The sequence below is a fragment of the Gossypium raimondii genome, chromosome 7 (genome assembly GCF_025698545.1).
Source record: "Gossypium raimondii isolate GPD5lz chromosome 7, ASM2569854v1, whole genome shotgun sequence".
NCBI classification, from domain to species: Eukaryota; Viridiplantae; Streptophyta; class Magnoliopsida; order Malvales; family Malvaceae; genus Gossypium; species Gossypium raimondii.
In genome coordinates this window covers 31,050,855-31,066,214 of record NC_068571.1, presented here as the reverse complement: position 1 = coordinate 31,066,214, position 15,360 = coordinate 31,050,855, and the positions used below count along the sequence as shown (strand labels likewise).

Here is a 15,360-nt window from a genome sequence, read left to right as displayed (position 1 = left end):
AGGCAACCCAAAAACATCCCCAAAACAAAGAAGTGCCTCTTAATATGGAACATAACGTGTCTCTCTTGCTCTCTTTCATTATTTTCATATATAAGAAAAAAGATCCTTCTTAGAATCGTAGTTGGCATATTTTTTTAACCTTGATGGTGAAATCAGAGCACGAGAACTTGTCAATGAAAGAAACATAACTACTACTTCTTTTAAGAGGATCAAATGGTAAATTTTTCCAAAGGGTCATTTTACTTTCTTTTTTTCCCCCTTTTGTTTGATGGAAAACCAAACAGGGGGAACAAGTGGCATGGAATAGGAATGGCATGCTTAAAAAGAATGGCTCTTAACAAAACTCAAACGAGTTCATGGCTAACAAGTGCCTAAGGTGGCAAACCGTTGAACATGGGTACCCAACTTTAGCTTAACTTGGCAGCCTTTTGAGTCCCGCGCCAATGCACCCATTAAAGATTAAAAAAATATCTCACCGACCCCATCAATTACCCGGACAAGAAAAAGAAGTAAAGCAATGAATTCAATAACCCGAAACAAAATAAATTTAAGATTTTTTTACTTTCTTTTTAAACAAAAGACATAACGGCACAGCACGCTTCCTGGCATACAAACAACGACCATGCCAATTGAAACGCACACCAAACCTGTTCATATCCACAAAAAAGAAGCCTTAAAAGAAACCAAGAATTTACATGTTTACTTGGCATTTCTTTACACACTGTAGCAGCAGTAGAGAAACACATCTAGAAAAAGGTATCCAAAATTCCACTCGGAATTTACCATAAAATTACGCACGGCAAAAAGTATATACCAGCAACTCAGGTAAACATGGGCAGCAACAAGAGCCAAAACTACTCTGATCTTAATAGTAGTTATCCACATCCCAGGAACAAGACCCGAAATCAACATCCAATTGAATAGAAATATCACCATAATCATGTTCCAAATTGCTGCTTGCTTCCGGTAAACTCAGTTCATCAAAAAATATTGGTGTAGGGTTATCAGAATCCAAGTAATCATATAAAACCACTGGATCTGTTAACAAAAACTCGTCTAATAAGTTACTTGGGTATTGAGAGAGTTCCTTAACAGGGCTCCACCCAGTTTGTGTTGTTGAGTCATCTTTGGACTCGGTTTGAAGTTCAGTTTCTTCATTCGACTGAAATCTGAGAACAGAAGTTGGTGAACAGAGTGAGTGAGATTCTTGGCCAGAATCATACCCGGAAGTCATTTCAAGTTCAATCTCAGGTGGGGAGGGTCTGGCAGGAGGCTTTATAAAGTTGGTGAGAGCGTCAGGGCCTTTGATTCGAATCGCGGCTCTGTCATAAACCAAAGCAGCTTCTTGAGCCGTATCATAAGTGCCAAGCCAGACCCTGGTTCGACTTGTCGGGTCTCTGATCTCAGCAGCCCATCTTCCCCATGGCCTTTGTCGAACCCCACGGTACTTGACGCCGTTAGACAAACATTGCTGCTGCTGCTGCTGCGGTTGTTGCTTCTTTGATCTGATATTGACAAGATTGGTCTTATTGTTAGTCGGTCTGTTTTGCTTGTTTGATGGCTTGTTGGAATTGAATGTAGAACAATCTCCGATCCTGATTTCGCTAACATGCCTTTTCACTGTGTGATGTCTCTCCTGCTCGCTTTCATCGCTAGAAGAATCGGTGGCATCGCCATCGGTGACAGAAATCCTGACGATCCTAGGGGCTTTGGGTTTGGACTCCATGGGAAACCACTTGCTCGATGCCTTGAGTAGCTTATTAGTAACAGTTCTTCGCTCTGTGTATTTCACCCTCCCTGGATTCATTTCCAGGTGGTTAACATAAAGAAAAACGGAGAGAAGAAAAAAGAAACTAAAACTTTGGCGGAGAGTAAAATCAAAAGGCGAGATACTGGAAAGGAACAGGAGAGTTTGAGTTGAAAGGAAGAGTGAAAATATCAAGAATCGCTGTTTTGTAGGGGTATCCTCCATAAAACTACCTTATTTATTTCTCTTAACAATCAAAATTAGCGAACAGGTGACTTGCTGCTTCTCACTGTAATGACACGTGTCCTAAACTTCCCTCCAAATGTGCTGGGTCCTCCTATTCTGCTTGGTCCCCAAGCAACAAAAGCCTCACACGCTCTAATGCCCGCCGTGTCCTACACGCTTCAACGGCATTGGATACTTGTCGTCAATTATGATATTTGATTGGCTGTTGGAGGTATATACTGCAGAATTTAAATTTATGATGGATAAAAATAAAAAACCTAAAAAATAGGAATAATATTAGATTTTAAATATTCTAAAGTAGGCAGACAAAAAATAAAAAAAAGATAAATAAGAAATGTGTTCAAAGTGATGTAAAATTAGAATCTCAGGGTTTTCATTCCATTTGTCCAAAAATAATGGATTGGCCCAAAATTTCTGTTGGAAAAAATCTTTTTTTCTTTTCGGTGCCAGTTGACTAGGAAATAAAACAAAGATTGGGTGATTCTCTTACCATAAATATAATAAGTATTATTTAGATCCCATTGAAAGAAAATTAAGCTACAACCAAGTTTACAGTTAGAAATGTAAAGTTGGAGAGAAAAAGCATGAGTGGGTAGGTAGGTAGAAAACATAAATAATAAGAAATAAGTTTTATATTCAAAGATTTATTTTTAAGCTCTCATTTTCTTCACACCTAAACAATTATGTGGTGGGCTTTCCTTCATTTTATGGGCCTCCAAGTCAAGCAGGAATGAGTCACTCGCCCCAAGGAATTCACCAAAATACCCACTTCCCGGTACTAGTACACCTATAAATCCACATCTGCTTATTTGATTAGTTGGATTAGTGATATATAGTTAAAAGATAAAATAATAATAATAATAAAAAGAGTTGTGGTTGTTGGAATCAGACTGGTTAGATCAAGAATCGACCGATATATTTATTTGAAAAAAAGAGTTAAATCAACTTTTACGCAAATTTCTCAAAACTAGGCTAAAAACCGGTTGAACATATGGTTGAATTGGTTTTCTCCTTTTTTGATATGTATTTTTTTAAAAAAATTATAAATTTTTAAATAATTTATTTAAATAAAATTATCTTGGCTGGTTGAACCAAGGATCGGTGCTTTGACTAGTTCGATCATTGATCTAGTTTTAAAAACCTTGTAAAAGAAAAACAATGGTTCAACCAATTATGGATTTTTTAATAATTTTTATTCAATTATTGATGAATCAATGATTGAATTAATAATCAATTACGTTACTGGTTCGACCACTAATCTAATTTTTAAAATATTGTTCCACTCTTCATATAGAATTACAAATCAATCGTGTTTAAACCAACTAACTTTTATTTATATTGGTTTGAAACAACAAATTTAAATAAATCAAGTTTCAATATGCAATTTTTTAATAAAAATTAAATATAAAAGAGATGAAAATCTAATTAATAATAAAAAACTATTGTATATTTTTTTTTACAAAGCAAGAACAATTAAGGACAAGAGAAACTAATGAAAGCTTTAGAGGCATTCAAAGCTATTGTCTCATCTCTTTACTAAGCTCTCTGTTATTCATTGGTTGATGTCTAAAGTTGATGTCTTGAAGGAGAAGTTTGACATCACCAAATGCTAGTTGAAGCTTTCATCTTGATTTAATATGTCCCTGAATTATGTTGATCTATCTCTTGCTATCATCCTGTAGCCTACAAAGAAAAAATAATATTATGAGATTTAAGCATAAAAAGGATAGCTCTAAAGGTGAGAATTTTGGCTAGGAGTTTGCTTGAGAATTTGAAGCTACGAACTCTAAAAAGTTGGAAGTCGTTGGAATTTTGAGTAATGGTTGCTCCTTTGATCATGTTGTTATAACAATTTTAACTTATGCATAAACATAAAGTCCAAGTTGTTAGGGTTGTCATAGAGATTTAAGAAATGAGTAGATAATCAATTGGTGAAGATAAAAAATCATAGCAGCAATGGGATTTTGGTCTGAGCTTCTAAATATAAACTTATTTCTAGATTTCTAAATGATCCACAAGGTAGAGGCCCAAATGCGTAGAAAATCCTAGGTTCTTGAGAGTTAAGATCCTTACCCTAGAGCCATTGCAGGATCTAGTCAACGATGGGTTGATTATCAAAAGAGTAAGTGTGAAGGGTAAGAGGAGAATTAAACCAAACCACCCTTTCCAAATTGCATGTAAGGAATGGGTGGTCTTGAGTTTCTGTACTTTCTTTAAAAATAGAGCATTGGGGTTCAAATTTGGGAATTTGCCATGAGAGAAAATCTTTAGTAGGGAGACAACCATTACAAATTTTCTATAGGAGAAGGATGATTTTAAAAGGGATCTTAAGTCGCCAAAGGTTAGCCTAACTTGTCTAATGTGAGTTTGGAATAGAGATATTAGAATTGCTTTAATATAGAATATTATAAGCGTTTTTGATAGAAAAACAACCATTAAAATCATAATTCTGGACAAGAATGTCATCTTTTCCCTAGAAAGAGAGTGTTATATTGAAAAGATCAAAGGTTGTATAAACATCAAGTACTCATAGCAACTTATTTTGATCAAGATCTTGGCTCTGGGGTTTGGTGAGATTATGAATTAGGAATGTTGTGTCTGTTGGAAAAAAATCCGGTTTGAAAACAGTTTTCTTTTATAGAGGAAAATTAAAATTTTGAAAATCAATACAGTTTGTGATATTTATAGCAATAAGCCCTAATCGAATTCATACTTGTTTTTTTAGCTTAGTGGATGTTTGTTTTTCTCGTCTTTCAACCAAACGATCTTTTTCGCTATTCTCGTACCACGAACTATTTTGAGTATGGGCTTGAACCAATTGAATTGAAACATAGAACTAGAAAAAAATATTCTTTTTTTTGAGGTGAAAACGAAAATTCTCTATTCTTAATAAAAACTGATAGAATTGTTATTCTAAAAAAAATATAACAGTTGAGAATAAATTCTCTTTATGTTTTTTTTTTTGCAGAATAACAATCTAAAGAAAAACTGTGTAAATAGTTTTATTGGTGCCATCTATTTATAGGAAAAGAAAGGGGCAAAATACCAAAAAAAGTTAATTTTTTTAAAATTTACCGAAATGGGCCCGGTATTTTATTATTTACCGGAATGAGCCCTTTTCCCCGAAATAGAATGTCACGTCGGTAGCGATGTCGAGTGCGTGCAGAAATCGCGGCCACGTCAGCGCGCTTTGCTGACATGGCAACAAATCGCGTCCTCTGAAGCGTGATTTGTGTCCACGTCAACAAAGCGCGGTGATGTGGACGCGATTTCCTGGGACGTACCTTGACATCGCGCTGACGTGGACGCGATTTCGCCGTGTCTCCCAAGTTAGGGTTTTTAAGGTTTTTGGAGAAAAAAGTAAACAAATAAGGAATTAGGGTTAAGGGTTTCATAATTAAATTAATTAAAATTTATTCAAAATTGGATTACGTTTCGTGTTTATGGGTTTTTAAGATAAAATCAAAGCAGGATGATTTATCAGAAGGATTTTTGAAGTTGCGCCCACGTGTACGCGCTTTTGCTATAGTAGGTCCTGGAAAAATAGGTTCGACTTGACGTTTCTGAGCAAATAGTTTAAAAAACGCTTCAAGCAGGATACTTTGTGAGAAGAATTTGTGAAATCGCGCCCTCGTGGACACGCTTTTACTACAGTTGGTCCTGGAAGAAATAATTCTAAGTTGACATTTTTGAGCAAATAGTTTAAAAAACGCTTCAAGCAGGATGCTTTATAAGAAGAATTTGTGAAGTCGCGCCCGCGTGGACGCGCTTTTGCTACAGTATGTCCTGAAAAAATAATTTTGAGTTGACGTTTCTGAGCAAATAGTATAAAACAACGCTCCAAGCAGTATGCTATTTGAGAAGAATTTGTGAAATCGCGCCCTCGTGGACGTGCTTTTGCTATAGTTGGTCCAGGAAAAATAATTTTGACTTGACGATTCTGAGCAAATAGTATAAAATCGCTTCTAGCAGGATGCTTTATGAGAAGAATTTGTGAAATCGCACCCACGTGGACGCGCTTTTGCTACAGTAACATGTTTGGACTGAGGCTATAAATGAGGCAAAAAATGTTCTGAGATTGCATAAGTCATAGCAGAAACAATTTAGAGAGGCTAAGAAGGTTAGAGTTTCAAATATGAGTGAACGTATTAGTGCTATTATTTACTACGATGGTGAGGTTTGCCACACCAAGAATGGTGTTATTTTTTTGTCGGAAAATACGATGTGACTGGTTTTTAACTAGAACATAGATTTGACAGAACTTCGTAAAAGAATTAGGCGTAAAATTTTCAGAACGACGCTAATGAAAGTTCTGTCTATTACGTATCGATTCTGTTCTTCTGTTGATCCGGTGACATATGACTCGTTCGACATAAAAGGTGCTCGTAGCTTTGAGGTAATGGTGTAGACTCATCTTGCTAGTGGAACACCTTATATTGAGTTATATGTACAATTTACATCACTAAATGAAGTACTTGCGACCAGTGTTTAAGATGTATACACGACTCCTGGCTGACATTCGGTTAGCGGGTTAGAAAACACGGAACAACCCATGTTTGGTAGCGGTGTTGAATGCACATCCCCCACAAGACACTCAGTCGGTGGATGGGGCATGCACGTCGGTGGCTCGATGTTTGATGCTGGAAATACGTACTGGGGAATGACATCAAGTTCTAGTGGTTGACAATCTACATCCAATTGGGGACATTATGAAATGCCTAGAAGATGGGATGATGTACTCTCTACGACGTCAACCGGTGAGGGGACCTCATACGCTGCAGATGATTGTAGGTTAGAAGATGACTCCGATGTGGATCCAACTCGAGAGCGCGGGCCCGATGGTGTAGAAGTTGGCTTATTTTCTGAACCGGAGCCTATTCCAACAGAACCTAAAGATGCTGAAAGGAGTTCAGATGAAGAAGAAAATCCACGATTCAGAGCATACTCACCTCCAGCCTACATGTATAATGTCGATCTGTCTGCAGATGATGCGTTAGAGTTTCCAGATCTACCACACTGGTTGCGTGATCGTACAAGTTCAGGGCTAGATTCGGGTGAAGTTGAAGTTGGTAATCAGTTTACCAACAAGGATAGTTTTATTGGTGCTTTGAAACAACATAGCATCAAAAACGGCGTTAACTACCACGTCGTTAAGGAAAATGACAGAGTTGTGGGAGATTAAAAAGTACAAAGGTTCACATACATGTGCTGCAGGTACAGTATTGACGGTATCTGAATAATACTTTTATTATTTAATGTTGCATTATTTAGTGTACTCCGTTTATAGGTGTTTCACAAGATCATCTGAAGATGGATTCTGCTATGTTAGCTAGCTTGATACTGCTCACGGTAAAAGCAGATCCCAGGACTTCAGTGCTGGTGTTAATTACAAATATCCATAGCTAAATGGGGTACACGCCCTATTACCGCAAGGCTTGGATAGCTAAGCAAAAGGCGTTGGAGAAGATACATAGTGGGTGGGACGCCTCATATAATGAAATATGGCAGTGGTGTCAAGTGCTAGAGAGATACGTCTCAGGTGCCATCATAGACCTTGAAACGGAACATGCGTACTACAACGGCCGATTGCTACGTGGATGCCAAGTGTTCAAACGCCTGTTTTGGACCTTTAAGCAATGCCGATACGCATTTCCATATGCAAGCCATTGGTACAAATTGACGGTACCTTTATGTTTGGTAGGTATACTTATCGGCTATTGCTTGTAGTGGCAGAGGATGGCAGTGTGAGAATTCTTCCAATTGCATTTGCAATAACACCGGGGGAGTCGTCTGATGACTGGGATTTCTTTCTCTCTAGGTTAATGAGGCATGTGTGCCCTCAACTTGATATCTGTGTTATTTCAGATTGGGGCACCAGTATACTAGCTGCATTTAATCGACAGGGAAGCTTATGACAACGCACACCCTATCGATATTGCCTATGACACGTTGCTTCCAACTACTACAGGCAATATCCATCCAAGAGCGAACGACGACAAGTGACCAACATGGGTATTTAGTTTATATCTGTTTTATTTCATTTCTCAATTTGAATTAGTTTTATTGGTAGAAGTGGTATGTAATATTCGCTATGAACTTATATTGGTAGGGTATGAAATAAATAAAGACCGTTTTCACGAGATGTTGGCAACTTTACGTTCAATTAACGGAGAAGGGGTGGACTACCTTTGTAACATACATTTTGAACAGTGGGCACAAGTATACGACGACGGCCTACGATATGGCCATATGACGTCAAACCTGGTCGAATGCATAAATTCTGTTCTTAAAAGAACGCGTCATCTACCGATAACATCGGTTGTGCGAAAGGCATATTTTCATTTGGCGGCCCTATTTCCAAAGCGAGCAGCAAGTTATACAGGCCAGATGCAGGGATAACATGTATGGTGCAGTAAGGTAGTTCAAGAAATTAAAAAGGCCAAGGCGCGGGCAAACACCATGCACACAGTGTGTCACGATCAAGACAACTTATGGTTTCACGTGACAGAGTTTGACTGACCGCACCAAGGTGTTGTTGGTGGGAAATATCGTGTACACTTGCGAAATAAGACTTGCGACTGTGGGATGTTTGATGCACTTCGTTATCCATGCGCTCATGTTATTGCAGCTTGTCAGAATCTCTGTCTGGATCCGATGATTTATGTGGACGAAGTGTATAAATTAGAAAACATGTACAACGTCTGGAGACACGTTTTCCCACCTGTCCCAGATGAACGTAAGTGGCCGCCGGTATCTCATGCTCCTTTTAAGCTGTTACCGGATAGAGAATTGCGTCGTAAACCAAAGGGTCGACCTTGCTCAACTAGAATACGTAACAATATGGATATCCAAGAAATAGCCAGCCAACATAAGTTGTGCGGATGGTGTAGAAATCCAGGCCATACAAGTCGAAAATGCCCTAATCGCAATAGTTGAATGTAATTTTTAAAAAAATATATTTTTTCAATTATTAACTGATAATTGTATTAATTGTTAGTAAAATTATCAAATTATATCAAATTATTAATTGTTAGTACCAGTCAAAACATTTGTCCAAATCTAACATTATGTGAATATAAAATTATTAACTAATAATTGTATTAATGTTAGTAAATTTATCAAATTATATTTAAGTTAACGGTTAGGGTTTTTAAGTTAAGGATTTAGGGTTTTAAAGTTAAAGATCTAGGGTTTTAAAGTTAAGGGTTTAGGGTTTTTAGGTTAAGGGTTAGGGTTTTTATGTTAAGGGTTTAGAGTTTTTAATTTAAGGGTTAGAGTTTTTAAGTTAAGGGTTTAGGGTTTTTAAGTTAAGGGTCTAGGGTTTTAAAGTTAAGGTTTAGGGTTTTTAGGTTAAGGGTTAGGGTTTTTAGGTTAAGGGTTTAGGGTTTTTAATTTAAGGGTTAGGGTTTTTAAGTTAAGGGTTTAGGGTTTTTAAGTTAAGGGTCTAGGGTTTTAAAGTTAAGGTTTAGGGTTTTTAGGTTAATGGTTAGGGTTTTTTTGGTTAAGGGTTTAGGGTTTTTAATTTAAGGGTTAGGGTTTTTAAGTTAATGGTTTAGGGTTTTTAAGTTAAGAGTTTAGGGTTTTAAAGTTAAGGGTTAGGGTTTTCAGGTTAAGGGTTAGAGTTTTTAATTTAAGGGTTTAGGGTTTTTAATTTAAGAGTTAGTGTTTTTAATTTAAGAGTTTAGGGTCTTTAGGTTAAGGGTTTAGGGTTTTAAAGTTAAGGATTAAGGTTTTTAGGTTAAGGGGTTAAGGTTTTAAAGTTAAGGGTTAGGGTTTTTAGGTTAAGGGTTTAGGGTTTTAAAGTTAATGGTTAGGGTTTTTAGGTTAAGGGGATAGAGGTTTTAAGTTAAGGGTTAGGGTTAGGGTTTTTAGGTTAAGCGTTTTAATTATAAATTATAAATTTATAAATTTTTAATAATTTAAAGGTTTAGGGTTTTTAAGTAATAACTAAAAAAAATTTCTATTTTATTACACCAAAAAATATCAAAATATTCAAAATATTTGTATAAATAAATTTAAATACAAAAATCAATGTTTGTGCTCATGAGATTCAAAGGTTGGATGGCGGTCATCGATGATTCTGCTACCGGATTCCTCATTTGTCCAGCTTCTAGCAGCGGTTGTGGTTCTTCCGGCGGGGATTCTGGTTCTTCCAGTAGGGCATCTGGTTGTCGGAGTTGGGATGATGAGCCACCTTGATAGAATTGTGAATGTGGAGGTGTTTGCATCACCAACGGCGACAGTGTTTGAAACCCATACGGTGGTGGGGATTGGTAAAAAGAAGAGCTCTCCGACGGCCCCTCTTGTGATCCCTCGTGCATCGCTGGCCTATACATCGGCAGTCCACTCGGCGTAACAGGAAATAGAGCTGAACCGGGCCATTGGCTCCAACCTGCCATAGGACTCGAAAAAGGAAACATATAAGGGTTAGGATACATAAAAGGGCTAGAAATGCACCTGACATCATCTGAAAAGGCGGTTGCGTGAGTATCATCGGTTGAACTGCTAGGTCGGGTGGTTGTGTCGGTGCTCTCGTTGGGCCGGGTGAATGTTTGGGCATCGTTGAGGGGCCAGCATCGTCGTCCTGTCATCTTGGATTTAAAGGACCGCATCTTTCCCTTTGGACACATAATTTCCGCTGCCTCTTCTCTGGCGATAGAAAATACGGCTTACCATGGATCCTAAACCATGGCATGTATTCCGGCACGCACGCTAACTCCGAAACGATGATCGGTTCCATACTAGGTATATAGTCATACCTATCTTCCCACATTTGGATGTACTCGGACCAGAATCTCGGCCAATCCGTATTCAATTACCGAAGGTTAATTTTGTGGTGATCGTCAAACACCTCAGGTTTCACGAGAATCGGTTGTCTACATCCAAATTGCCGTAACAGCGAAGTCCATTTTTAGAGTCGGGACGACCTGTATCCCCCTCGAAGAAGAACTTCCAACTAGTCTTCGACACTTTGATCTGTCTTTTGTTCCATTGTCGATAAATTTGAACCAGAATCTTTGGTCGATTCCCATGATATCACCTAATCTTTGACCTGCGCGACATTCACACCATGAGCCACTTGGTGCTGAATCCGAGCTAATCCCAAATTGTTTTTTGGGCTATTATTGTTTTGAGCTTCCTCCCCTCCATGTTGCAAGAAGCTTTGGTTGCCTGAGCTTTATCTTCATCGTACAACGAGAATGAGATAAAATCGTCTATTTCTTAGCTGCCACCCCCTCGATGTTGGCTAGAAAGTGCATCTGCTCATTTACACTTTCATTTAGAATCAGTTGTAGCTCAAATTTAGTTTTTAATTCTATCACTACTTCTACATCTACATCTATGTTAATTGGATCAAAGACATCTTCAGTTATATTCAATTCATTCTCGCTTGGGCTCTTTGTCGGAAGAATTCCTCTGATTGATCCAACTGTTGTTGGATTCTCTTTGATTTAGCTTGAAATTCTCACTTGTGGCTTTGTTGTTCTGACTTATAGTCATACGAATCATAAGGAGTTTCAATGAGATACTTGGATGTCCCTAATTGTCGCTCATTTATTTCTTCCAACGAAGTAATTGTTTCATTTCTTCATTGGTAAAGCTCCAGCGTAATCGATATTTGGTTCTCCATAATCTCCTATTGTTCATATACTCCCTCATCGTATACTTCGTCTTTGTCCCATTGGTTTGTCGAATCTCTATCCTTTTCATACGTATATTTGCTCGGCTTAGGTGGGAATTCATATGAACACTTGGGTTACTCGTCTTTGTAATCATAACTCCATTGGTTTGTCGAATCTCCATAAAACCAACTCAATTTGGATTGTTCGTACACCGACCTATAAAATTCCAAATTCATGATTAAATATGATAATAAACAAGGTAAGTAAAAAAATATTAAAATAAAAATATTTACTTGACTACAAAAATTTAAAATAATTTTTTTCACACTAAAACAAAACAAAACAAAACAAAAACAAAACAAAATAAAATAAACAAAAGTTAGAACACTATCTAGCTCGTTTGTCTTTCGATTAATATTATTTTACAGTAATCAATCAAACAAAAAATTCACCGTCGCTATCACTGACAATGATGCCGACAATTTGACTGCCTATAAATGTGTTATTGTTTATAATATAAGTATCACACCAAAAAATATATTAAATTAAATTGGTCGTGTCTGCAAGCGTATGGGTCAAATTGTAATATAGTAAAGTTTACAACGAAGCACTGGTAAGTGTTCCGAGGATTGTACCCAAGGAATTGTAGATTGAAGAAATTAATATTAAATCAACTGCAGAAAATAATTACTAATCTAGTCGAGTCATGAATTAGCAGAGTTAGTCCAAATTAATAGATTTATTAAACTGATTAAATTATTAAACCTAAATTAACCTAATAGACTTTCCTATTCGTAGTGTTGACAATGCGATCTCTAGCCTATGATCGATTAAATCTCTAATTATCTAATTAAATAATTAATTACCCTAGATTGAGTTATTTATCACCCTTAGCTAAGACTACCCTCTCGGTTCATCTTCACTAAGGATTACCACCTAAGTCAACATTCCGATCTCTTCTTAGCCGTACGGATACCCTTTCGGTCTCACCACTCGGCAAAATTTATACATGACAGGAGACCTTTTCGGTCTCACCTATCTTAATATTCTATCAGGGGTGTCACTCCCTAATATACCAATTACTCTTGAATAAACAACCAATTTTAGATAAATAATCACTTAACAAATAACTTAGTTTATTAATTGAATCATGTGAAATATAAATAAAGCACCATACTCGATTCTAATATTTATACGAGTAATCGATCGAATTAATGAAGGACAAATAAAATAAGAGAAGAGATAGAAGAATGCTCATAAATAAATATATTGAAGTGCGATCCCAGAGCAATCTCTACTCGCAATTGTCTTCATATCGGAATAGAAAAGTTTCGACTACACGAACATAAAAAGAAAAGAGAACTAAGAACTAGATAGAACAATCGTCTGTCATAGTCTGCAGACCATCGCGATGACCTTAAGGTTGCTTATATAGGCAACGACCTACTTGGTGATCACTCAACCCTAGATACACTTACATACCAATTAATAAAATATTTTTCTAAAAGCTTGGGTCCAAATATGGAAATATCTCAATAATGTTGTCCAAGGAAATTAGCTTCATTTTGGCCCACAATCGTCTCGTCGTCGTGACGTAGGGATGCTTTTTGTCACGACGTCGCCACTATACAAATCTTCCCATTTTCATTATATCTTTGTGATAAGAGGAAGCTCCTCGTCACAATGTCAAGTGCATTTCGAGCCTTGGCAGTTTCGTTATGCTATTGAGCTTCCTTGTCTCGCGACTCGATTGTCATCCCTTGTATTCTTGAACCTAAATTGGCACCTTACACACTTAATTAGCCCAATAGTCACTTGTGAGGCTCGAATTGACCTTACAGGTCATCGAAATAGCAGAAAATGTATAAAAATGTTTATTTTATTAAGTTTTAGTTTCTACCCTACTAATATTGAATATATAATAATTAATTATAAAATGTCTAGAAAATAAACTCGTTAAGTGTAGAAATGACCTAAATCAACTACTACATTTGACGTCAGGTCAAGTACTTCCTATACCCTGTTGTACAATACTATATTACAATTTGATCTATATATTTGCGGACACTACTACTTTATTATATATCTTTTTGCTGCAGTATTTCCAGTTCAAACGTTCGCACATTTAGCGGTGATCAAATTATGAAAATATAAAAATTTCAAAATAAAAATCCGTTTACGTTAAAGATTTTGGATCAAATTGAAAAAGAAAACAAAACTTATTATTTCTTTTCTCTTACTAGTAATGAACGACAGTGGAGAGAATGATATATTTTACATTCTCTCTCCACTTTCATATATATAAACATATATACGTAGGATTAAAAGGTTAATTAAGCTTACTTAAGAAAAAAACTTAATTAACTAAACAAATGGTAATGATTATTATTTAACATACTTAATGGAAATGGATGGAGAGTATTGTTCTATCCACTAACTCATAAAACTTTAATGGTTAAATAACCATTAGTTACCTTGGTTAATTGTTAATTAGGTCCTCTAGCATTTTCTAAAATTAAATTTAATAGTAATTGCACTTTTAAAAATTTAGGCCTTAAACTATAATTAATGATTTTATTGATTTAATTATTTGACCGACCACTAATATAATTTCATACAAAAAATGTAAATCCTTTTGTTCATAATTTCACCGATTCGGTTTAAAGAATTGAGTTCTAAAATCGTATTTTTTTAACACCGATTAAAATCAGGTTGTTACGCTCATGCGTCAATGGCATCTCCTATTCGTACCAATCGCTGGGGTGGGTAAGGGGTGTTACATGACATATGAATGTAGCTTATGCAAATGAGATCTTGGCTCTTAATGCTGTAATACATGAAAATGAGGGGATTAAATTGCTTTTCATGGGAAGTAATTATTCTGTTGCAACTGTGTGGACTGCTCATAGGTTAGGGAACAATAAGGTGGAATTAAAGTTCTGTATACCAAAGCACTTGATGGATTGCTTGGATGGCTATTTTGAATAGGTTTCCTACTAAGGATAGGCCTATCTCATGGGTTTGACATATTTTAAGGGGTGTCCTCTTTGTAAACAAGAGGCTGAGTCCATGTATCTTCTTTTGTCTTCCTGTCGTTTTACTAAACGAATGTGGTAATAGATTTTGAATTGAATGGGATTCAACTAAGTACAGGAGCTCGGAAGCAGAATTACAGTGGGTTGCAAGTAACATAAGAAGGTAATCATCTGAATTGCTTGGAACATGATACATTTCATATGGAAGGAAAGGAACAATAGCATTTTCACCCAAAATAAAACCAATGAAGGCCAAGTCTTGGAGCAACTTTGAGAAGAAATATCCTTTAGATTGCGTTAGTGTTCACTTAATTTCGTGTAATTTGTTATCGAGTCAAAATTGAAGGCTAAGTTCTGCCATTATTGTTAGTAATAGGAACAATGTATTGCTTAAGCAACTTGTCTGCTTTCCAGCATCTACCCAAATATCACACTCTCATATTTGAGTTTGAGAATTATTCAATTATAAAGCATTCAAATTTAAAAATTAATTTTGAATGAAAAAATTGAAGAAAAAAGAGAGAATTCTATAAATTATTCGTCTTAGAACATTATTCAATTACAAAGTATCCAAATTTAAAAAAAAAAAACATCGATTATCTAATTTTTCAGTATCAATCCTAGTTTGGAAGATGTCAAACTTGAAAAAAGAAATTCTATAAATAGAAAAAGAAAAGGCAAAGCTATCAAAGAATGTTGGTCAAGGTAC

At 36.2% G+C, this 15,360-nt stretch overlaps 1 protein-coding gene across 1 annotated transcript; it reads right to left on the bottom strand.

The window, feature by feature from the left end:
- Positions 1–542: 542 nt before the first annotated feature.
- On the bottom strand, positions 543–1,967 carry LOC105796396 (ethylene-responsive transcription factor CRF5). The gene has a single exon (XM_012626104.2). The coding sequence runs from the start codon at positions 1,805–1,807 to the stop codon at positions 866–868; it is 942 nt and encodes a 313-aa protein (XP_012481558.2). The 5' UTR covers positions 1,808–1,967; the 3' UTR covers positions 543–865.
- Positions 1,968–15,360: the final 13,393 nt, after the last annotated feature.

Coding starts and splice junctions, on each gene's coding strand:
- LOC105796396 (XM_012626104.2), bottom strand. CDS start 1,807: ATGAATCCAGGGAGGGTGAAATACACAGAGCGAAGAACTGTTACTAAT.